The sequence below is a fragment of the Scyliorhinus torazame genome, chromosome 7 (genome assembly GCF_047496885.1).
Source record: "Scyliorhinus torazame isolate Kashiwa2021f chromosome 7, sScyTor2.1, whole genome shotgun sequence".
Classification (NCBI taxonomy): Eukaryota; Metazoa; Chordata; class Chondrichthyes; order Carcharhiniformes; family Scyliorhinidae; genus Scyliorhinus; species Scyliorhinus torazame.
In genome coordinates, this window is record NC_092713.1 from 142,720,335 (window position 1) to 142,745,051 (window position 24,717).

At 53.1% G+C, this 24,717-nt stretch overlaps 1 protein-coding gene across 1 annotated transcript in view; it reads right to left on the reverse strand.

The window, feature by feature from the left end:
- qsox1 (quiescin Q6 sulfhydryl oxidase 1) overlaps window positions 1-24,717 on the reverse strand; it is a 226,042-nt gene that overhangs the window by 59,057 nt on the left and 142,268 nt on the right. Inside the window, exons 9-10 of the mRNA XM_072511606.1 lie at window positions 12,699-12,821; window positions 8,325-8,481 (exon numbers count right to left, since the gene is read on the reverse strand). Coding sequence (XP_072367707.1) covers window positions 8,325-8,481; window positions 12,699-12,821 — 280 coding nt within the window. The remainder of the gene's footprint in view (window positions 1-8,324; window positions 8,482-12,698; window positions 12,822-24,717) is intronic.

Genomic DNA, 24,717 nt, shown 5'->3' on the forward strand with positions numbered 1-24,717 from the left:
GCTTCTCTGTCGTTGCCGGGTTCCCCATGGTCCAGGGCGCGATCGATGGGATGCACATCGCCGTGCGGCCACCTGCAGATAACAGGGCCGTGTTCACTAATAGGAAGGGGACCTATTCGATGAACGTACAGGTGGTCTGCGACCACCGCATGATGATCCTGCACGTCTGCGCCCGTCACCCAGGCAGTGTACACGACTCATTCGTGTTGTCGCGGTCACCCATCCCCGGCATGTACGAGGGACGCCATCCCCGGCTGAGGGGCTGGTTGCTGGGCGACAGGGGCTACCCATTGCGATCGTGGCTGATGACGCCTATACGGAGGCCACGCAATGAGGCGGAGAACCGCTACAATGATGCCCATGTAGCGACAAGGGGAGTGATCGAGAGGTGCTTTGGCGTGCTGAAGATGCGTTTCAGGTGCCTGGACTTCTCTGGGGGCGCCCTCCAGTATCGGTCAGATAGGGTCGGCCGCATCATTGTGGTGTGCTGCGTCCTGCACAACATAGCCCAGCAGAGGGGCGATGTGCCGCAGGCAGAGGAGGGCGGAGTGGAGGAGCAGCAGGAAGAGGCACAGTCCTCCCCAGATGAGGGGGATGGGGGCAATGGTCAGGGCAGACGGGGTAGACACAGGCGGGTGGCTGTCCACCGTTACCGGCTGGCCCAGCGGGCATGGGACAGACTGATAGCCGCCCGCTTCACTGACTAGATGGGCGTGGGAATCGGGTAGTATGGCCACAGACCGCACACCATGGCAACAGCCGACCACCCACACCCCTCACCCACCCACACCCCCCACCCACCCAGCACACTCACCCCCCTCCCCAACCCCACACACCCCACCCGCATGCACACCACCCCCCCCCCCCAATTGCCGATCCACCGGCGGCACAACGGGCCGGGCTCACCCAGTTGCGGGTGGACGCGTGTCTATCGCAGGCCATGGAGGATGATGACAACCCGCCCTGCGATGAGCTCCTGGCTCTACATCGTTGGACTATGTCTGACCCATGGCCACAGTACCACCATCCACCCGGACCATCCCTGCATGCGGCTGTGACACTGCAGCGCACGGTCCCGTCCTCTGCCCGGGGGATGTTGATGGCGGCCCAGGGGGAAGGGGGCAGACTCACCTGGGGCTGAGATAAGACCACCCCTCACACACACACTTGCGCTCAACGTACATGACACGCCCGCACACTTTGGACAGAGCACAAAGGCAGCTTCGGTAGGTGTAACATTGACTTTAATAACCAAAGGAGTTCATGCACGTGCCCTAGCCCCTAAAACTCATCTGTGCCCTGCACCCGTGCCAACTTACTCAGTGTCTAATTGTTTGGCCTTACGGGCCCTTTGACTACGTCTACGTGGTTCCCCAGACGGTACAGCAGAACTGGAGGTGGACTCCTGTGATTCCTGCCCTCTGACACTGGATCCCTTTGGCGGCCGTTTCCTGGGGCGTCCTGGCCTAGATGGGCCAGGCTGCGGCCCGGGCGACTGGGATGGCGAGCTGCCAGCCTGTCCTGCCCGTTGCCCACCCGATGCACCTGGGACGGAAGGGGGGGAGTCCGAGGTGTCGCGGTGTACCGTGACCTCCCCTACAGAGGGAGCCGGGACGGACCACACCACCTCCTCCTCCCTCGGGGTGCCCGATGGCCCCCAGGCCTCTACATGGGTAGGGGATGCGAACGGACTGGCCATCCGACGCCCCCCCGACATCTGGCGCTGCCAGTCCTGGAGGCCCGTGCTGGTATCGACAGGGGTCTGCAGGTTTGCAGCCATGGAGCCCAGGGTGTTGTCAAACCCTGTCTGTGACAGTGCGACGCCGGCTCGCATATGGCCACTGGCGCCGATGCCCTCAGCGATGGCCTGCTGAGACTGGGCCATGGCCTGCAGAGACTGGGCCATGGCCTGCAGAGACTGGGCCATGGCCTGCAGAGACTGGGCTATGGCCTGCTGAGACTGGGCTATGGCCTGCTGAGACTGGGCTATGGCGTTGAGCGCCTCTGCCATCTGGCGCTGGCACTGGCTCATGGCCTCCTGTGAGAGGGCAGCCATTTCCTGGGCCACAGACGCCACCTGCACGGAAGGCCCCAGGCCTCGCAAACCGTTCCCCATGTCTGACACCGTCGCACCCATTCCCTCCACCGCGGACGCCACCCGTGCGGTGTCAGCCTGGGTGGCACGCATGACCGGGACCACTCCCAGCTCCTGGACGCGGGTGGACTCCTCCACCTGCGACCGCAGCCGCCGCAAGCCACCCGTCACCCTATTCGCTCGTCTCCGTGTCGGTGGTTGCATCGGATCTATGTGTGGGTGTGGTAACTGCAGGAACCCGGGATCCATCTGGGCGGCAGATGTTCGCTTGGCCTGGGCTGCCCTCCGACCGCCCGGTCCCTCTGCTGCTCCTACCTCCACCTGCTGTACCGGGACGGCTGTGTTGTGCGCACCAGTGAGTGTACCAGACGCCTCATCACTAAAGTGCCCAACCGTGGTGAGTGTTTCTGCGATGGTGGAGGGTGTTGGTGACAGCAGTGGCGTTGTGTCGTGCTCTTCGTCCCACTCTGACTCCATGGCACTTTGGGGTGGGGGTTCGTCTCCACCCATCCACTCTGAGTCACTGTCCGGTATTTCGTCTTCCCGGGTAGGGGTGTCCTGGGTAGTGCTGTCCCGGGTAGTGCTGTCCCGGGTAGGGGTGTCCTGGGTAGTGCTCTCCCGGGTAGTGCTGTCCCGGGTAGGGGTGTCCTGGGTAGTGGTGTCCCGGGTAGGGGTGTCCTGGATAGTGGTGTCCTGGGTAGTGGTGTCCTGGCTCGGATGTGACGGGGGCCTGTGGCTGCCCCCCTCATCGCTGGGTGGTCGCTCCCGCACGTGACGGGGGTGTCGTCTCCCTGTTGCTCCAGGTCTCTCCGTCTCCCGTGGTGTGCGAGGGGCATCCTGCGGGCGTCGCATGCTGGAGGGTCCGGGTCTCTCCGTCTCCCGTGGTCTCCGAGGGGCATCCTGCGGGCGTCGCATGCTGGAGGGTCCGGGTCTCTCCGTCTCCCGTGGTCTCCGAGGGGCATCCTGCGGGCGTCGCATGCTGGAGGGTCCGGGTCTCTCCGTCTCCCGTGGTCTCCGAGGGGCATCCTGCGGGCGGTGTGCATCTGCGGGGATGGGTGCCTGGACGTTTGGTCCTGCGATACACAATGAAGCATGCATGGTTAGACATCAGGCAGTGATCAGGTGATACGGGAGAGGGGGATATAGGGGAGGGGGGATATGGGGACAGGCTGTTGGTGGCTCACTTGCTCGTGGGCCCCCGACCTCTGCATCAGCAACCTCCCGGTCGTCAGGTCCGCCAGCCAGTTCCAGGGCCCTTTCCTCGTGTACGGTCAGTGGCCTCTCATCAGCGGGCCCTCCTCCAGTCCTCACATGCTCCCTATTGTTGTGTGCGCGCTTCTCCTGTGGGGGGGGGGGGGTGGTGGCAGGGGTAAAAGGCAACAGTGTTAGGCAGGTATATGAATGCACGCCATCGGTTGCGCGTGCATTGCAGAGGTTAAGGTTAGGGCTGGATTCACTTGGGGATATGGGGGAGGGGGGGATATGGGGAGGGGGGTATATGGGGGATATGGGGGAGGGGGGATATGGGGGAGGGGGGATATGGGGGAGGGGGGATATGGGGGAGGGGGGATATGGGGGATATGGGGGAGGGGGGGTATGGGGGAGGGGGGATATGGGTGATATGGGGGAGGGGGGATATGGGGGATATGGGGGAGGGGGGATATGGGGGAGGGGGATATGGGGGCGGGGGGATATGGGGGAGGGGAGATATGGGGGAGGGGGGATATGGGGGAGGGGAGATATGGGGGAGGGGGGATATGGGGGAGGGGGGATATGGTGGAGGGGGGATATGGGAGGGGGATATGGGGGAGGGCGGATATGGGGAGGGGGGATATGGAGGAGGGGGGATATGGGGGAGGGGGGATATGGGGGAGGGGGGGATATGGGGGATATGGGGGAGGGGGGATATGGGGGAGGGGGGATATGGGGGATATGGGGGGGATATAGGGGAGGGGGGATATGGAGGAGGGGGATATGGGGGAGGGGGGATATGGGGGAGGGGGATATGGGGGAGGGGGGATATGGGGAGGGGAGATATGGGGGAGGGGGGATATGGGGAGGGGAGATATGGGGGAGGGGGGATATGGGGGAGGGGGGGATATGGGGGAGGGGGGATATGGGGGAGGGGGGATATGGGGGAGGGGGGATATGGAGGAGGGGGATATGGGGAGGGGGGGATATGGGGGATATGGGGGAGGGGGGATATGGGGGAGGGGGGATATGGGGGAGGGGGGATATGGGGGAGGGGGGGATATGGGGAGGCTCACCCTGCCTGCTCTGACGAGGTCGTTCACCTTCTTGTGGCACTGGGTGCCTGTCCGTGGTGTCAGGGCCACAGCGGTGACGGCCTCTGCCACTTCCCTCCACAGACGCCGGCTGTGGCGTGGGGCAACTCTGCGGCCGTGCCCGGGATACAGGGCGTCCCTCCTCTGCTCCACCGCGTCCAGGAGCGCTTCCACATCGCGTGACTCGAACCTCGGGGCTGAGCGACGGCCAGCCATCCAGTCGGGTGTTGCGGTCGGGTGTTCCGGTCGGTTGGGGGGGGGCTGCGCGGCCTTATGAGCCGTCACGCCGTGCAGCACGCATGACGCTGCACGGCGTGAACCACTGCGCAAGCGCGGATCCCGTTACGTCGCTGCTAGCCCATTTCGGGCCGGAGACTATCGTCCCATTTTTATGACGTGACGCAAGCGGGATTTGCGCCGTTTTTTGAGCCGATCGGCGGACTTTCCGCCGATAACGGAGAATTTCGCCCCTGGTCATCTGTCCCAGCTCCTGCAGGCCAGGCAGGGTTGGGGTAACCACTGAGGAAACTAGGCGGTCATCTAGGGAGCCACGATTTGGGGTGGGGGGGGGGGGGGGGGAGTGGCAGCTGTGGCAAATCACCACTCACACCGTGGCAAAAAAAATGAACGGTAAGAAACATTGAGGTGATACAAGCAACTTTCCTCCAGTGCCCAGGGGCGGGCTATTACGCGCTTTCAGTCCTGACCCGCTGGAAGTTTCTGAGGCAGGAAATGCAGCATCAAACAGTTCTTTTCTGTCCCGCACATGCTCGGTAATGATAGCTTCCCGCATGCTCGTGCTCACATGGAGACCATCCGTTTGCTTTCCCTTTCGTTCCCTCTTTCTGGAATATGCTGACTGATCCTGGAATCATTTCCCCTTTTTCCTGCAGTCCCATGGCCCGTCCTCTTCTCTACCAGTACCGCTCATGCTTTGGCTGCACCGTTAGTTTCAATAGTTTGACTCGGCAGCTCTCGGCTGCACTTCAGCCTATTTTCTGCTGCCTGTTTCACTCAATGATCATCGGGAGCCTTCCCCCCATTGTGTCCCTTGACAGCTATCTCTCAAAGTCAAGTAACAGCCTTTGGAGGCCTGAGAATTAATAAAAGGTGGAGAATACAGGGAAATTGAAAAGCACAGGAGTTTCCTGACAGACCATAAGACTTAGGATTAGAAGTAGGCCATTTGGCCCATCGAATCTGCTCCGCCATTCAATGAGATCACGATTGATCGATATCCTTAACTCCAATTTCCTATCTTATCCTCATAATCCTCGATTCCCATATTGATAAAAATCTGCCTATTCCGCCTCGGATAGTCTTAATGATTCTCTGCCTCGGGCTGCTGGTGGTGGACTTCGGAACATAGGAACAGGAGTAGGCCATTCAGCCTCTCGCATCTGTCCTGCCATTTAATGTGATCGTGGGTGATCTGTGACCTAACTCCATACACCTGCCTTGGGCCCACATCCCTTAATATCTTTGCTTAGCAAAAATCTATCTATCTCAGATTTAAAATTAACAACTGTTTTAGCTTCAACTGCTGTTTGTGGGAGAGAGTTCCAGACCACCCATTGAGTGAAGAAGTCCTTCCTAACATCTCCCCTGAATGTTTTAGCCCTAATGTTTAGACTATTCCCCCTAGTTTTAGAATCTCCAACCAGTGGAAATAGTTTATCTTCATCTACCCTGTCTTTTCCTGTTAATATCGCAAAAACTTTGATCAGATCACCCCTTAACCTTCTAAATTCCAGCAAATAGAGACCTAATTTGTGTAATCTCTCCTCGTAAATTAACCCCCGTCATCCAGATATTATTTTAGTAAACCTACATTGCACTACCTCCAAGGCCAAAATATCCTTCTTAAGGTTCCTGATGCAGTAGAGAATCAAGCGTTGGGGAGAAAACAGGATCGGCTTTGGGCACTGTTCTGTTTCTGATGCTTTGGCCCCCTGCAGGCATCGGCTTCAAGGTTTGCGCCCATGCCAGTGGGTGGATACAAATGGGTCATTAAGACCTCATGGGCGAGATTCTCCGCTTGCCGAGGCCGAAATTGTATTCGGCAATCGGGCAGAGAATCCAATTTGACGCCAAAATCGGGGGCGGCGCCTGTTTTTGGATGCTCCGCCCCCTCCAAAACGGCATCATCGCTGAGTAAGCTGCACGCCATTGGGATAGCCTCAGGACATCAGCTGAAGGCCCTCCCCCGATGCTTCACCCCCGATGGGCCGACTTCCCGATGGCGTGGATCACTTGTGGCCTGAGTTTTCGTCAACCACGCGTGGCGGCTGTCTGGGGGTGGGGGCCGTTCCGCTGGTCTTCGGTGGGGAGTCTGGTGGGGGGTGATCCGGGGGTGGCGAGGGCGGCACTATCTGACAGGCAAGATCCGCACACGGCCGGCGCCATGTTGTAAAGCACGCCATTGCAGGTTTCCACCATGCACATGCACGGCCACGGACCAGACAATTCTCTAGCCATTTCTGTCGTGAACGCCAGGGGTTTTACATGGCGTGGATGCTATCCCCCCACTGGGCGGAGCATCAGTGCAGGGGCGCCACCGACATTTTCATTGCAAAACTCGACACTTCCTCTGGACATAGCCTCAAAATTGGAGAATCCAGCCCCATATTCCCTGGGCCCTCGTGACTCTGCAGTCCTCTCTAGTCCCGGAATCATGTGGGTGAGAATTGGTGCAGGTCCTGACAAGCATCTGCCTGATGCGGTGGACGTTGCGGTGGGCCAAGGGGGTTACTCTTTAAGGGGTTTGCCGCAATGTTTATCAGTGGGCTATCCTCCCCCTTACAATGCGGTTAGTTTTACAGTTGACCATTTCAAAGTTACTCAACCATGAAGGGAGATGAATGGAACAGTGGTGACAGCTGTGTGTATGTGGAAGTTCCCAATCAGTCTATTAAAATCAATATCAAATATACATCATAGAATCATAGAATTTACAGTGCAGAAGGAGGCCATTCAGCCCATCGGTTCTGCACCGGCTCTGGGAAAGATCACCCTACTTAAGCCCACACCACCGCCCTGTCCCCGTAACCCAGCAACCCCATCTAACCTAAGGACAATTTAGCATGGCCAATCCACCTTTGGACTGTGGGAGTGAACCGGAGCACCTGGAGGAAACCCACTCAGACACAGGGAGAACGTGCAGACTCCGCACAGACAGTGACCCAAGCGGGAATCGAACCTGGGACCCTGGCGCTTTGAAGCTATAGTACTAACCACTATGCTACCGTGCTGCCCATAATGAATGAAAGGCTTGCAGCTCAAAGATCTGAGGGTGTTTAAACTCAGCTGACTGTTTTTCTCTTTCCAGGAATTGACATGTGCTGCTTCCTGTGGCTGAGTCAGCAGGTGTACTGCCCAACTGAGTGTTAAAAGAGTGATTTGTTTCACTGCCTTATCTGGACTGCTCTCTAGCTTCCATACAGGGGTGTCTCTTCTGGGATCTTCCTGATAGGGGTCTCTCTTCTGCAGGGTTTCTTTATTTTGGGGGTCTCTGCTGGGGAGGCTTGGGTGAGCCTCCCACAGGAGGGAGTGGAAATGGAGACCCCACTGCAGTGTTTCTACTCTAAACACTGTGCTCTGGCGGTGAACATCATGTGATACACTTTCCAACCCCCCATTGGCATTCCTCAGAACTTGTAATCTGTGATTCAAGTTCCAAGCTTCCTCTCTCCTGGAGTTCTGGTTTCTTATCGAAACAATAGTACTCATACCTAATGTGAATAAAACAAGTACCCTTAATTCAGAAGGTAAGGGTTTTACAGGACTCCTTATTCAAAGCCCATCAATAAAGCCCTTTCCTAAACTGCAACACAATTCTATCTTCTCTTAATCTCTATGGGTGGCAACCTATACCCCAGCCAGCCATACAATTACCTTCTTTAAGATAATACATAGACAACATTAAAAAATATCAAAAGCCTTACTTTTTTCCCTCTGTGCCATTGATTCATTGTAATTTGCAGCCTGCACTGTCAAGAGGTGGAATAGGGTCCAGACCGAGCACGGGTAACCTCGAAACTGAGGCCTGCTGCCCCGGCAACCCACCCAATTCATTCCATTGGGTAAGAAGGCCCCAGTTCTCTAGGGAACAAAGAAAAACAATCAATACTGATGTTACTTTGAACGTTTTTGTTGCACTTTCTGCACATAAATATACTCAGAAGCCGACAGTCAGGTATATTAAAGTTGTACAGAACAGATAAATTGTAATAGGATTCATCGGAACATGTGAAGGCCTTTCAACCCCTCAAGTCTATTCAATCAGGAGGGAGATAGAGAGTGGAATGGTGCAGCGACAGCAATCTCTCCCTCAATGCCAGCAAAACTAAAGAGCTGGTCATTGACTTCAGGAAGCAAAGTACTGTACACACCCCTGTCAGCATCAATGGGGCCGAGGTGGAGATGGTTAGCAGTTTCAAATTCCTAGGGGTGCACATCTACAAAAATCTGTCCTGGTCCACCCAACGTCGATGCTACCACCAAGAAAGCACAACAGCGCCTATACTTCCTCAGGAAACTAAGGAAATTTGGCATGTCCACATTAACCCTTACCAACTTTTCCAGATGCACCATAGAAAGCATCCTATCGGGCTGCATCACAGCCTGGTATGGCAACTGCTCGGCCCAGGACCGCAAGAAACTTCAGAGAGTTGTGAACACCGCCCAGTCCATCACACGAACCTGCCTCCCATCCATTGACTCCATTTACACCTCCCGCTGCCTGGGGAAAGCGGGCAGCATAATCAAAGACTCCTCCCACCCGGCTTACTCACTCTTCCAACTTCTTCCATCGGGCAGGAGATACAGAAGTCTGAGAACACGCACGAACAGACTCAAAAACAGCTTCTTCCCCGCTGTTACCAGACTCCTAAATGACCCTCTTATGGACCGACCTCATTAACACTACACCCCTGTATGCTTCACCCGATGCCGGTGCTTATGTAGGTACATTGTGTTGCCCTATTATGTATTTTCTTTTATTCCCTTTTCTTCCCATGTACTCAATGATCTGTTGAGCTGCTCGCAGAAAAATACTTTTCACTGTACCTCGGTACACGTGACAATAAACAACTCCAATCCAATCCATCATCAATTAACCCATGCCTGATTTGCACCTCAGCTCCATTTACCCACCTTTACTCCTCATCACCTTGGGCAAATGTTTCACACTTACCTGTATTATAATAAGCTAGAGTAAACTTAAATATATTACACCAGACAGGAGTAAATCATTCCTTTTATCAGATATGTTCTGCATGAAATTTGACACTAAGATGTACACTTGAGTTGTAGCATCAAATAACAATTGCCCTCTGAAAGTTATTGCATACTTTCCTTGTACTCCTTGATTTTCTTCTACTCATTGTACGACACAAGAATTCGGATTACATCTTAACCATACTATACCGGACAGGAGTGGCTTTCATTCACTCAATCTACAAAATGAAGACACTGAGACACACAAGAGCTGTACTGCACCAGAATGAAAATGCGTTGTTCCATTTCCCACAGTCTATACAGTGCATATACGGCAACCCCATTGCATGAAAACTGGAAGTAAATCCTTTCCACAGCCCATTTAAAGAAAAATAGAATTTACAGTGCAGAAGGCCATTCAGCCCATCGAGTCTGCACCAGCCATTGGAAAGAGCACCCACTTAAGCCCAGACCTCCAATCTATCCCTGGAACCCAGTGACCCCAGCTAACCTTTTTGAACACTAAGGGTAAGTTATCATAGCCAACCCACCTAACCTGCGCATCTTTGGATTGTGGGAGGAAACCGGAGCACCGGGAGGAAACCCACGTAGACACGGGGAGAAAGTGAAAACTCCACACAGACAGTGACCCAAGCTGGGAATCGAACCTGGGACCCTGGAGCTGTGAAGCAACTGTGCTACCACTGCGCTACCATGCCCCCCCACCCCCCTAGCTGGCCTCCAAGAACTTTGCATCTTGCCCTCAAGCTAAAATTGCCTCCACAGAGACTTGCCAGTCCGTACATGGGGTCTAGGAAATGTTCTGAGGAGCAAGAATCTGTGACGTTGAGGGGGGAAGGAATTGCCTCCTTTAATCTGTATGGAACGGCCTTCAATGAATGCCAACACAAAATGGACCCAGGCAAAACCAAGAAAAGGTGCCAGGAGTGGGGAACAGTCTGCAGCTGCCGTGAGAGGACAGACATGCAAATGAAGAAGCACTGAGAGCAGCACAAAGATCTGTAATGTAAGTAACCCTCTGATTATCTCCCAATTTCTCTAACTTGCTGTTGAACACTGGTGCAGATTTAACTGAAGTTGTTTAAAGTGATAGTACACATTGTATTGACAGGTTATAAATGTTCCCAGTACCTGTAGCTATCAAATATTTTCAATGATCATGTAAACAATTTTGCCGATCTGATATCAATGACTTATTAATCAATAATTATTTCATTCCCATCATTAACACAAAACCATGATGTGCGGATGCTGGCGTTGGACTGGGGTGGGCACAGTAAGAAGTCTTACAACACCAGGTTAAAGTCCAACAGGTTTGTTTCGACTAACACTCTGAAAGCTAGTGATTCCAAACAAACCTGTTGGACTTTAACCTGGTGCTGTAAGACATAACAGAAAACAGCATTGGGGGAAAAACACAGTATATCTGTTAGCTGTAAGCATGTGCCCATTTTCTTCAAATGCTTTTTCTTAAAAGCATGAATAAAATACTCCGAAGTTCAAACGCAGCACTTTATGAGTATTATACACTACCTGTACAACGTCCGAAATCCAGCCCCTTGGGTCCGACACTGTGCCAAAATTTGGAACAAATTCCTTCACACAAGCTGCCTCTGTAGCTCGCTCTGTACTGATCATTAATGTCATAAAACTAGCTACTGTGTAGATCACTGGATGGGGAGTTTTTGTGTGTGAAAATTCTTCATCAGCATTAATTACAGAATCATTGAAGATTAATAAATTTGATTGGGCAAACTTTGAAAAAATCTTTGAAAAAATCTGTTAACTTTACAGTGGAGTGATTCTTGCAGGAAATGGGCAGAATATTCGGAGAATGGGATGGGTGTGGTGGTGGTGGGGGGCGGGGGGGGGGGGGCGGCTGGTGGAAGAGGCAGATTTTTAAATGCTGCAATCGGCAATGGATTCAGGTGCCAATCTGTGCACAACCCTCTTCGATTCCGCCTTTGGGATTAACCCGAGAATGACCTCTTCCTTCCCCATGCTTGTTCTGTTCTAAGAGCATTGCCTGAGAAAAAGAAAATCTCTAATTTCTGGACAATTCCAGTTTTTGGAAACCTGGTTTTGTCATCATACCTGGACAACTACTGCAGTACTGTGGGGCTGGACCGCTGATCATGTCCTCTTTTTATTTGCTTTCTAGATGTCGGGGAAAGATGCCAAAGGTTTCTTCTTGAAGAGCGATTGTTAGTAATAACTGACTGGCGTAGACTATTTCAGTGGTCAATAAGAATCAACCAGATGGTGTAATTTACAGGGAAGCACGGCAGATTCCCTTGTCTGAAGGAGATCACTAAACCAGTTGAGGTTCATTACAACAATCTAGAAGCTTTGATAGCCTTTATTTTTCTGGCAATAGCTCACGCATTATCAGCTAAGTTAAGGTAAATTCCACAACTTGACATTTGAGTTCATGACCTGAGCTGCTGGTCCAATAATATTCCTGGACACTATTTTCATATTGCATGAGATAAAAGAGCAGGAAGGGCATCCATCAAGTGTCCCTATCCTGCACTCATGGGTACATTCAGTAATTGAGCCACAGAGACACCTTCAAAAGGAAAGAAAGCTTAGCAATCTTGAAAGGGAAAAGAGTTGATGGAAGTCTACAAGCTTAATTGGCATGGGGAGTGGAGGGGGGTGGGTAGCGGGTTGATGCTGAGCAGAGAGAAGGAAACTACATTTTGTTCTGTCTGGGATGTGTATCATGAGAAAGAATTGAGAACATAATTATAGCTTATTTGGCCCAACTGGTCTGTCCCAATGTTCAAGCTCCTCACAAATCTCCTACTACCCCTTGGAAACAAATCCTATTTACATATCGTTCCATTCCTTTCTCCCTAATGTTCTTATCTGGCTTCCACTTAAATGCATCTGACCTTTTCACCTCAGCTTCTCCCGATAGTAGTGAGTTCCACATTTTAACCACTCTGGTTGAAGAAGGTTCTCCTGAATTGTTTATTGAATTTAGTCGTGACCATCTTACATGGGTCCCAAAAGAAAGAACAGCACCTTAAAATGGAACAAGATCCGTGCACTCAAGGCATCAGCGGTCAGCTTACCCCCTTCTTGTTGCTTAACACATCCGCTAAAGCAGAGGAGGAGATTGGTGTTGTATCAACTTCTGTCAGCCAAGAGTTAATGATCTCAAGCAACTTCATGACAAAGGGTCGGCCAGGAAAGAACTAGAGAAAGAAATAAATATATTTTAACAACAATTCCGAGAAAAGAAACATGCTTCTTTGGTCACACATTCTAGGTCTACTCAAGAGTTTGATGCCTTTCAGAGGGTAAATACTGATGGGTTGGATGATCAGCCATGATCATAATGAATGGCAGAGCAGGCACAAAGGCCCAAATGGCCTCCTCCTGCTCCTATTTTCTATGTTTCTATGACTAAATCCATTTGGTTTATTTGTGTAAAAGGAAAAGCCAACAATCCCCTCATCGTGACATTTAACTGGCTTGTGAATGGCATAAAGGTATCCATAATCAGGCTCAGCATACAACCTCCTCCCACAGGATACTGACGTGACGTTTTCAATTCTCACACCAGTCTTCCTGAGGCCCGACTGAACTCAACTGATAATTCACTGCCAGTTATGAATCGTATGAAGGGTTAATTCTGCTGTGGACTCATGCCCACGAGAAAATGTGGTTAATTCCTTATTGAATCCTTTACACTGAAGAACTGATTGCAACAATGGAAGCTGACAATCTGTTTGAATGTGCAGTTTGTTCAATCATTCACACAAATACCTCTCAGCTCACCAGTGTAAGTTACATTTTTGAAGTTTGAAGTTTGTCCAAAGGAGTCCACATGATAATGAATGCCAAGTCTATATGCTACACCATCCATTTAAAGAAACCACACCGGGAGCACTCTGTCGAACCAGGCTAAAGGATAGTCTTTCACCAACATTACATGGCAGGGCATCACTCCACAGCACGTGCCTCACATTGCACTCTCAGGCATATCTAACAAGGTGTGAATGGACATGGGCTGGCGCCTGCGATTCCCCATTTGGGGAATGCCTGTGTTCGAATGCTCGACCTGGAGATCCCAAGTGGAGGCTGTGAATATCCCTACAGAGAAGGGGTGGGGGGGTGGATGGTGGGCATGGCATGTAAAGAAAATAACAGGCTGATAGTCCCATTAAAACTACAGGCTCAATAGTTTTAACAGAATTCTCTCCATTCAATGTATGGATGCGTGGAGGGCCAAATCTCCTATTGACATTCACTTGCGGGTGGGGTGCAAGTGGCACCTGATCTTCAAGGAAATAAGTTGCTCGTGGGCCAGTGTGACATCATGGGACCTGCCCCTTTAAATCTTTTGCACTATGTCCCGAACAATACAGGTGAGAAAGCCACCATTGGTGCCAGCTGCTCTCAGCCTTTGCCAATATTCCAGAAAATTCCATCCTTAATCTTTGGCACTGATGACATGGATTTGCTTATTTATCACACACTTAATGATGAGGCCTTTGGATCCTGCAAGAGCAGCACATGGCGTGTGAAAAAGTTGTGCAGAGTGGAAACACAGAGGGCATGATTCAGTGGCCTTGTTGCGCTCGACCGAGAGCAGGTTGAGGATTTTAAATAGCGGGAGAGGAAAAAGCGAGAATCACTCCGGGTGCCAAACCGCGATCCAACCGGCCCACTCCAGGAGAAGAAATTGAGATTCCGCTTCAGCCCAATTTCCATACAATTAATGGGATCCATCCATATACAATGGTTTTCCATAATCTAATCGCCTCTCCAGCTAGTGGTCACGTGGGCAGTGATTAGCACACTTTTTTAAAACGTGAAACTGGCAGAAGGGGAGCCAAGGAGGCGAGTAGCCCTCTTTGCTCACAGGCAAACAGCCCGGGGGCGCTGGGCTTGCAGCCCCAGTGTTTGGCGGGGGAGTGGGGGTGCCAACCAAGGGGCTGGGGGTATTAGAGCCAGAGCAATCGTGCACAGGTCCGCCATACCAACCCCTGGATCGTGCGTACCCATTCTGGAGCAACCGTAGCTCCTGCCTGTTTACCCTACTGACCGCCTATGACACCCACTGACCTCTGGCCGTGCGGCTGGAGGCTATTGCTAATAGGGAATTGACAATTGTGGTTAAGTGAACACTTCACAGATCCCAAATGGATTCCTGTGGGTGGGCAGGCCATGTAGCATGTGGGGGTGATTGCCTAGCAGCCCAATCAAACCGTGATGCCTGGACACTGTGCCTGAACACTGCAGGAGGAAACACCACCGACGCAGCAGCCAACATCTGAACACCCAGGGGATGGAACCCAGCTCCGGGTCGTTTCATGAAACGGGGAGGGGACCTACACCCAGTCTGGTGACGCTATGAGTGGACGTCTGGAGTGCAGGGTGTGGGGGCCAGTGAGCATGGGCCCCCGCTGGGGCCGGGTGTGTGTGAGCAGGACGTGCTGGGTTGGGAGATGGAGGAGAGAAATGGGGGAACTGGACGATCCCACATTGGAAGACAACACTGCTTGTCAGTCTCACTCCCAATTTCTTACAGATATCGAATGGGATGGATGATACTCTGGGATCCGCGGAACTTTGCCTAGTGGTGCTGCTGGCAAGCTGGGTGGCACAACGGCGGTGGCAGCAGTGACGGCAGATGCTCAAGGTGGTGACCCATCTGCAGGGCCCCGCCCCACAGCCTGAGGACTCAGCCGCCCATCAGGCCAGGGTGAGACCCAGAGGGGGAGTCCTGCGGCGGCCCAGGGTGCATGGTCTTTTGAGCAGATGACAGATTGCGTGTGCCCCATCTAGCCATTTTGAACCAAAGGGCAATTTATCATGGCCAATCCACCTAACCTGCACATCTTTGGACTGTGGGAGGAAACCGGAGCACCCGGAGGAAACCCACGCAGACACGGGAGAACGTGCAGACTCCGCACAGACAGTGACCCAAGCTAGAATCGAACCTGGGACCCTGAAGCTGTGAAGCAACTGTGCTAACTAACTACTGTTCAATCATGCTGCATTCTTCTTGCGGACTTGGCACCACGTGGAGGAGGAGGACAGCAGCTCCTGATGACTGTCAAGGTCACTGCAGCACTGAACTTCTATGCCTGAGGATCATTCCAGGGCTCGAGTGGGGACTTGTGTGGCATCGTGCAAGCTTCAGCCCACAGGTGCATCCGACAGCTCACGGAAGCCCTGGATGCTTGGGCAGCCGACTAGATAAACTTTGACACAGACCAGGCCAACAAGATTCAAGGACAGTAGGATTCTCTGCCATCGATGTGCTGCCCCAGGTCCAGGAGCTCATAGATTGGCACGCATGTCACTTTGTGCTCACTGGGCCATCTGGAAGAGCCCTGCGTCACAGGAAGGAGATCCATTCCATGAACATCCAGCTCGTGTGCAACCATCACTGTGTGTGCTTGCTTCCCAGGGAGTGGGCCCACCTCCTGGGGCAGTCGGACACCCCCGGCCTTTTCGAGGACCACCTCCCGGATGGCCGGTTGCCTCTTGTGGGATAAGGGATAGCTGCTGAAGACCTGGCTGAAGATGCCAGTGCGGAGGGCGGTGAGCGATGTGGAGACCCGATAACACGAGGGCCATGCAGCCATACGGTCTGTCATTGAGTGGCGCATCGGACTGCTGAAAATGCGGTTTCGATGCCTTGACCACTCCACTGGTGCCCTGCAGTACACTTCCCACGGGGCCGCCCGCTTTGTGGTGGTCTGCTGTGTCCTCCAAAACCTGGCGCAGCAGCAGGGTGATGTGCTGAATGTGGAGAGGGAGGAACATGTGGCTACCTCCGAGGAGGAGGCCCCGGACCAGGAGGGGCTCAAAGAACTGGAGCACCAGCCAGAAGCTGGAGGGCAGGCGCCAGCGACAAGGGTGTGGCAAGCCCAGATGACCAGGGTGGCCTTCATCGTCGCCGCTTCACATAGGGAGTGGGCTAGTCTGTCATCGCATCCCCTCCCCCTCTCCCTCCTTCACCCACCCCTACCTCCCCCAACCCTCTGCGCCTCTCCGTCATCATTCCCCACCTCCCCTTCCCCACCATTTCACACTCTCAGGGTCTTTGTTATATCAATCCAGGGGGCTGGGATTATGTTGGCACTGGCAGTGGATCACTGTTGAGTGCAGGCCAGTGATGATAACCTGCAGAGAGCTGAGCGCTGGTGCTCCTCAATCTATGCCATTGCCTGACACCTACCTGTCTGCTGAGTGCGTGCTCACACCCATCACCTGCACGTGGTTGGGGGGGGGGGGGGGGGTGGGGAGTGGCTACTGGTTGTGGTGAAGGTTTTTTAATGTCCCCCACATATGTGGCCACGGCTACCCCACTATTCTGATGGTGCCGCTCCACTCTCCTCACCAGCCCCTCCCCCTCCCCCACCCCTACCCTCCCAACGCACACTCCATCCTTACCCCCAACCTATCCCCTCCTCCCTTTTCACCCCCTCCCATCGTGCCCTCTACAGCAGTAGAGCCTTCTGTGCTCTACTGCTGTCTCTAGGTATGTCCCCAGAATGCACATCAGAGATGGAGGCAGTCAGCTGCTTACCACATCCCATGGCCTTTGGTGCCCCTGCAGGTGTCTTCTTAGGGCTCTGGAGCCTGAGGGCTCTGGCGCCCTTGCCGGCAGTACATGCACAGCCCTGCCACCCTGTTCACGTGCTGACTGCGAGACGTGGTGGTGTTGGCTGGGTCTGGGTTGGCAACTAGCCTCCCGTCCTCCCGGTCAGTGCCCATAGGGCCCTCGAGTTCAGCTGATTCGAACCCCGGTGGCCCCTACGTCTTCTGGCTCTGACAGCCCATGTGGCTCCCTAGTGGCTGCAGCACAGTGCTGATGCCCTCGCCGATGCTCCTCGGTGACTGGGACACGCTCTGCTGCGCCCTGACAACGCCTACTTGCAACTAGGACAGATTCCGCAGCGCCTCGGCGATGCACATCTGAGACGGATCATGCCCCAGAATGTATCAGCTAGGCCCACCTGAGGCTGGGATATGTTCCGCAGCACTTCATCAAGGTCCGCCTAGTGCAGGATCGCATCCCCCAGCGTGTCAGACATTCTGCTGAGGCCCTCACTCTAGGCTGTCACTAATTGAGCCACGCCTTGGACACCTCCACTCATACTGCCAACATTGTGCACCAGGCTCTCCACTGCAGTCACCACCATAGCAGTGTTGGCCTCGGTGCCATGCATTGTTGGAGCCATCTCCTGCGCTCGTGGCCTCGGCGACTCCTCCAATCGGGTATGGATCCACTGGAGGGCTGCTGACATTCCCGCTGAATTACATGGCCGCACCCTATCGCCTGCATGATCTCCGGGTAAACCTTGTCCAGAGACTCAGCATCTCAATGGGACCCAGCTGGGTCCTGGGATCCAGCAAACCTCCGACTGTTGTCTCGCCTGGAGGTTCCTGCCGCCACCTGATGCACATCAGCAGCAGCGTGGTCCTCACCAGACTGTGCCCCAGATGCCCGTCCACTGCCATTGCCCACTGACGTGCGTGTCTCTGTGCTGCTGGAGGGTGGGGATGACAGTTGTGATGCATCGATGGTGGCATCCTTGGAGCTCCGAGGTGTCCACACGGGAGGTGGGGGGCCACCTCAGATGGGCCGGTACTATCCGCTGGAGGTCCTGCAGGAGAATGGATATGTGGTCAGTGGGAGGGATGGCTCCTTCTGTATAGCATGATTAACTCACGTTTGACAATCCATCTGGGTGGGGCCCGATGGATCCTGATCTCTGCGCCGTGTGCCGACCTTCACATTGGTGACTGCTCTGTCCTCGGCCACCCCCATTACCCAGGATGCGTGGGCCAGGACACGGCACAATTTAGGGTGGGAGCGGTGCTAGGCGCATTCCTGTTTTGGGGGGGAGGGGGAGAAGGTGGGGTATCCAGTGCCAACTCAACCATGCGACCCGGTGTCGGCTGTTGGCCATCTTGCGGCACTGGGTGCTGGTTCTCCTGGTCACGCTGCCCTAGCTGACAGCCACTGCCATTTCCTCCCAGGCGGCACCAGCTGCCCTGTAGTTGACCCTCTGGGACCCCCAGGGTAACAGGACATCCCTTCTGGCCTCCATTGTCACTTGGAGTCTCCCCCAGGTCTGCATCCCCGAATCGTGGGACTGGTGGTCTTGTCGCCATGGCAGTGAGCTGAGTGGGCTTGGCTGTGCAATAGCAGTTTAAGTGCCGCTTGACCTTGTTAGTGGGGGACTGTCGAGCTGGTCCCGGCAAATCAGATGGCAAGCTGTGATTTGCGCCGCGAAGCCCGTGGGGCCTCCTTAAGTGGACCAATTAACATTGGATTGTAGTGGCGGCCTCGCCGGGCCGTGCGCCCGGAAGCTCACGGCAGTTCCCGTTCACTTAAGAACATTTTCATTGAATGCTGCCCAGAATGTTTGGCAGAGGAAGAGACCATTCAGTACACAGTGGTTACTTCAATTGGATGACAATATGCCACTGTCCACTTGAACCCACACAAGTGGAGAACAAAAGGCATCGCACGTGATAAACAAGAGAGAACCAGCTGGAGATACAAATTTCCTTTCAAGGTTTAAATATGTACATTTTCTTTCAGGAAAATATTGTTTTTACAGCTCCTTGATCCCTCCCCTGCCCTGAGAAAATTCTGGTTATTACCTATTTGTATTCTGCTGGTGACCACACTAAACACTCAGCTCTGAGCTGAGATAAAATCACGTCTGCTTCAATCCAACAACCACGGCCTCCAAGGACCCAGAAAATCTACTTCTGTTCAATAACTGCAGCGAAAATTCAATTAGTATCAGCAGAGAGACAAACACCACGGGATCTGAGAACACTCACCACTAGAGGGTAAAAATAAGATTACCACGGCTTACTGAGCAGCCCCCTTCCCCTCCAGCCGCCTACACCTAAGCCTGTGATGGAACCAGCAGCCTCAGTCTGAGCTGCTCCAGTAATAGGATTTCCAAACCTCTCACAGGGCAACTTGCACTTCCATCTGTCTTCTTGGTGCTAAACCCTTCATATGCATATACACAGACAGACACACACAGGGACACAAACAAGAATGGTTGTGCCACAATCATAGTTTTTAAAAACATCTTCCTCAGCACCCACCACAAACAGTTGAGTTCACCCGGACTTTGACTATAACAGCGTCTAGAGGACCCTACTCTGTATCAGGTGGGATGCTTCCGCTTTCGGAATCATCCCTTCATGACAGCACAACTTACTTTCTGTTTATTGAATTGGATAGTTTGCATTTTGTGAACGATTTGATGACAGTTTGTGCATTAATAGCATCCCACAATTTGATGATGAACCCACAGAAAACATGACGTGAGCAGCGCGCACATTTCCACTCTTTGTCAAGGTATTTTTCTCCATCAACCCTCCATCTAATCCAGTGATGGACAACCTAGGCTGGGCTTGCGGCCCTTCTTCATCTCAGTGGGCCGCAGGATTTAAATCGGATTTGTTCACTAACCATGACCTTCGAATAAGATTGCATACATTTAATAATAACTTATTGTCACAAGTAGGCTTCAATGAAGTTACTGTGAAAAGACCCTAGTCTCCACATTCCGGCGCCTGTTCGGGAAGGCCGGTACGGGAATTGAACCTTGGCCTTGTTCTGCATTACAAGCCAGCTGTTTAGCCCACTGTGCTAAACCAACCCCTGTAATACACACCCAATATTTTATAACAAGTCATAGAAAATGCTTAATCAATCATATATTAGTAGAAGTGTCATCAACTTCAAGTGGTGAAAACAAAATAAAAAGATAGGCTTGATTGGAAGCAGAGGGAGCACAGAGCTCTCGCAATGTTGTCACCATACACCTCGCTTCAAGTGCCCTTGCTTTACGTACGTATCACTTCGGTTATATGGATAGGAAAAACGCTACGCAGATGGAAACCAGTGGAATGTGGCAACTCTATGTGGGCAACAGTCAACAAAATGTCTCGTGGGCTGTACTCAGAACTCTGATGGGCCGCACATGGCCCCCAGGCTGCAGGCTGCCCACCACTGACTGAATTTCTTCGGTGTGAAGAAGACCCTCGACGCAGTTTGTCGGGGCATACGTCTGCAGTGATGTCACTTCACTGCTCCCTTCAGCTTCACTGATTGGATGCACACGAAGACCAATCAGTGAAACTGAAGAAGGTTGGGCACACACAGGCAGGGTGGGGGCTACAAGATTGTCACAAAGTAAAAAGGTAGTTCTTGTGAATGCAATGACAAATTTGTAAACGGGGGAGGACCTGCACTTGTTCCACTTCACACCTTATGCTGCAAACGGGGCAGCTCTCAATGAATCTTCACCCTCCATTAGCAGCAATGTCCTCAGCTGGCAAGTTACTTATATCTGGAATTACCTCCCAAAATCTCTCTCCTCTTTTAAAACATTACGCGGATGATTTTCAGCGCACGGTAGCCATTGGTGAGAATGGCGACATGGATGTAAAATAGGGCGAGATTCGGGAAACACGATGCTCGCCGGTGACGTGGCCATGAAAGGCCGGGAACAGGATTTAAATATATCGGCATATTATTCGCAGATCCTCTGACTGGGACTCTACACCTCCCCCTCCCTCAACCTGACTGAATATTCGGTGGGTGCCAGCCTGACAGCTGTATAGAAATGGAAAAGCTGTCCGACCTCACCTCCGAAGGGGTTATTAGAATTGTGTGCTCAGGTTGCCATCACCCTCCAGGGTGCCAATTGCAGAGGGGCACCAGAGAGGGCACGGGGGACCCAGACAACTGCAACTTGGGGGTAGGCTCTAGGTTTAAAGAGAACAAGCGGCTGGTTTTCAGACAGCGCTTCCTTTGCCCTCCTTGCTGGGCTTGCAGTGATATCACCACTGAGGGATTGCCTTTCCAGAGTGGCTGCTGGAAAGTGGTTGGGAGCAGGCCAATCCACAGGGTCAGCGCAAGGGGCGACTGTGAGGTACCTGGGTGGGGTCCTGTTAGATGCCTGGCTGCATAAGCAGATTGGGGGGTCTCTGATATGGGCTGGTTCCCAGCCTCAGATGGCAGAAGACTCTCACACAGGGGAGAGGATGAGTGCAGTCAGAATGTACCCCCAAACTCAGGCTGCACTTTGAAACCTGAGGGTATGAGATGCCTGGAAGGTCAAGGCCACTGGTTATAGAGGCCCGGCTGTCAGTCTGGGTGACTGGTTGTTCATGTTGGAAGGCTTGTTTATTCTGAGCCCATAAGGATGAAGTTGACTTGAAATTGCAACCTTCACATGCTTTAGGTGTGTCTCGCCTGCCGCAAGGGGAAATTAGTTACCTAACCAACTCCCTGACCTTTCCTGGATGAGACAATTGTGCCAATTTAGTCTGCATTACAATGCATGAGTGTGCCACTGATTGGCGCCTAGTTGTTAACTTTTTTGGAAATCTATCCCCCAAGGATTGAACCCCAGGGCTAGTACTCATGTCTCCATGACAGAGAGGGAACACCCACAGATGTGGCCCCCGGCATTATGGTGAAGGTGCTCATCGGTCACCCCTTTCAGGAAATGATGGGCGGCAGCATCTTGTTTCCCCGTGAGGTTGGAACGCAGGTCCATTGAATGTACACAGCTGCCCCTTGGGGGGGGGGGGGGTGAGGTGGGGGCATATGGGTTGCTGAGGCTCTCAAGAGTCAAGGTGCTTCAATCAGGTGGAATTTAGAGGGAAGCTATGGGGAATTAGCTATTGAGTGAGGGGGACGGAGTGAGGCTCATTGGAAAGGTGGTCAAAGGTGGGATGTGCAAGGGCGGGTGTTCCAGATCCTGGGGGGGGGCTGTGGGTCAGGGGATTGTCAGGAGTCCCCATCACTCACTTTGATATTCTCTTCCTTTCAGTTTTTGATTCTGGATAATTATTGAGCCAGATTGAACAATTCTTTTGCTTGCTATCGAGCAGTAGCAGCAACATCAATGTGCTGCTGTACATGGCCAGGACCAATGCTCTGCAAAGGCCAGGGAGTGGGGGGCTGGGCTCGCTGATCTTCTCGGAGTAGGGCCAAAGATGGCGGAGCTCAGAGAAGACACTCCCGGCCATGGGTAGTCCAGCGTAGAACTTCCTACCTCTATCTGTTCGAGGTCCAGGTGATGCATGAGTTGTCACCACATGGACTGGGAGGTCGTCCTTTCCTGTGGCCCTGCAAGTTACTGCCGCTGTGAAAATTTTACACCAACGGCTTGTTTCAGGGCTGCATAGGTGACCTTTGTGGCATTTACCAATCAGCAGCGCACAAGTGTGTAAAGGAGGACACAGATGCACTCTTTGCGAAGGGCCCCATGGACTGGTCGGGGTAGCCCTTCAATACACCCTCCAAGAGGGTGTCCAGCATCATAGTGGTCTGCTATGCTCTGTACAACCTGGCACTGCAGCCGGGTGAACAGCTGGACCAGGACGAGATGGAAGTGTGCCACATCTCCTCAGATCCTCCATGAGGATGTCAAGGAGGGCAGCAAGGGGCAACTCCCAGAAGAGGTGGAGGAAGGATCTTGGGCGATGGCAAGGACCCGCATGGGGTACAGGTCTAGGGCCATCCTCATAGGCTTGTGGTTTGGTGAAGGCCAGGACTAGGCTGTGAAGACCTTTTCCAACATGGGGCCTGACATCTGCTCACTTCTGTGGTGCCTGTGGGAGGTCATCGTGATGGTGGCTGCATTCATGGGCAGGGCGCTAACCCGATTGGCCAGAGTTTGCAGGAGAATGATGATGGCTTACAGTGGGGACAGAGTGATGCTCTTCTTATCCTCTCTGAAATGTTAGACTCCTGCATGACAGAGAGCTGAATGCGACCTATCACTGAATGGGGTGATATTGGAGCCCAGAGAGGTTGAATGACACATGTTAGCTGTTACTGCCTCCTGGGAGGTCAGGGGCCCCAATGTTTTTCTCCATCGACTGACGAGGTGAACAGACTCTCACACGTTTCCAGCCTTTGGCTTCCTCAGTACCAGAGAATACTGGCAGATGTGAGAGGACTGAGCTGATGGGCGATGGGAGGAAAGGAAGGTAAACGTTCCATGTGTGGGGAGCTGAGGGGGTGGGGGTGGGGTTGGGTGGCCCATGTCAGCAAGGGTGCGGTTTCCTGCGTCATCAGTGTGGGAGGTGGGATAGACATAGTGTTGCCATTCTCACAATCTACAGAGATAAGTGCCGAGTGTGCACGGGGGTTTGCAGAGCATGTGTCATGAAATGATAGCATGGAGAATCAGTAGGGATGGAAAACATGATTATAAATACACGTGCGCTATCACAATGGTGATTTACTTCCACTTGTGTCCAAGTTCATCTGATAGGTGCCTATTGTTTCTTACTCTTCCTCACCTTGCTGCTACGGCTAGGTGTCTGCTCAGGATCCACAGCTGATGTTGAGGCAGCCTACTGACTTCCACGCCCTGTTGCCTGAGAAGACATTGGTGCTGGGTGTTCACGTCTTGATAAATGGATCTCGAGGGTCTGCACGGGCATTGCAGTGCTGTCCTCCTCGGTGTACAGGGCTGGAGGTGTGTCGTTCACAGGGAGGGGGGGGGTTTCAGATGGGCTGGACACCGCCAGGGTCTCCTGGGAGGAAGGCCCCAGGCTGTACTCCTGCCGATCCTCTTCCCTTCGGGGTCCCGGGCCCCTGGTGCCTTCATGGGATGGAGGGACAGCTGGAGTGAGATCCAGAAGCCCCACCATCCTCTGGCACTGACATTTGTGGATTCCCACTTCTGGCCGATTGCAGGTAGAGGATGTCATGCCTCTGTTCGACACCATCCAGAGGTTTGTTTAGGGCTCCCTCCACGAAGCATGGTGCTGTCTTCCTGGCAGCCAACTGGACTTGGAACAAGCACTGGGGAGGTGTTTAAAAGGAGCACCCCACAGATTGCAGAGATTGAGTTTTCTCGGGATGAGCAAATCAGAAGCAGGCCGCCATGAGCACGACGTGAATAATTGTTGAAGAGGCTGAATATGCGGTGAGTTTTCTCACCGTCGGCGCTGGACGGATTCTTCCCGGTTTTCTTGCCGGGAGCGACTCTTTGAAAAAATATGGGATAATTCCACCCTATTTAAAGCCCTCCCTCTGACTAAATTTTCAGATGATCAGGCTAAAGT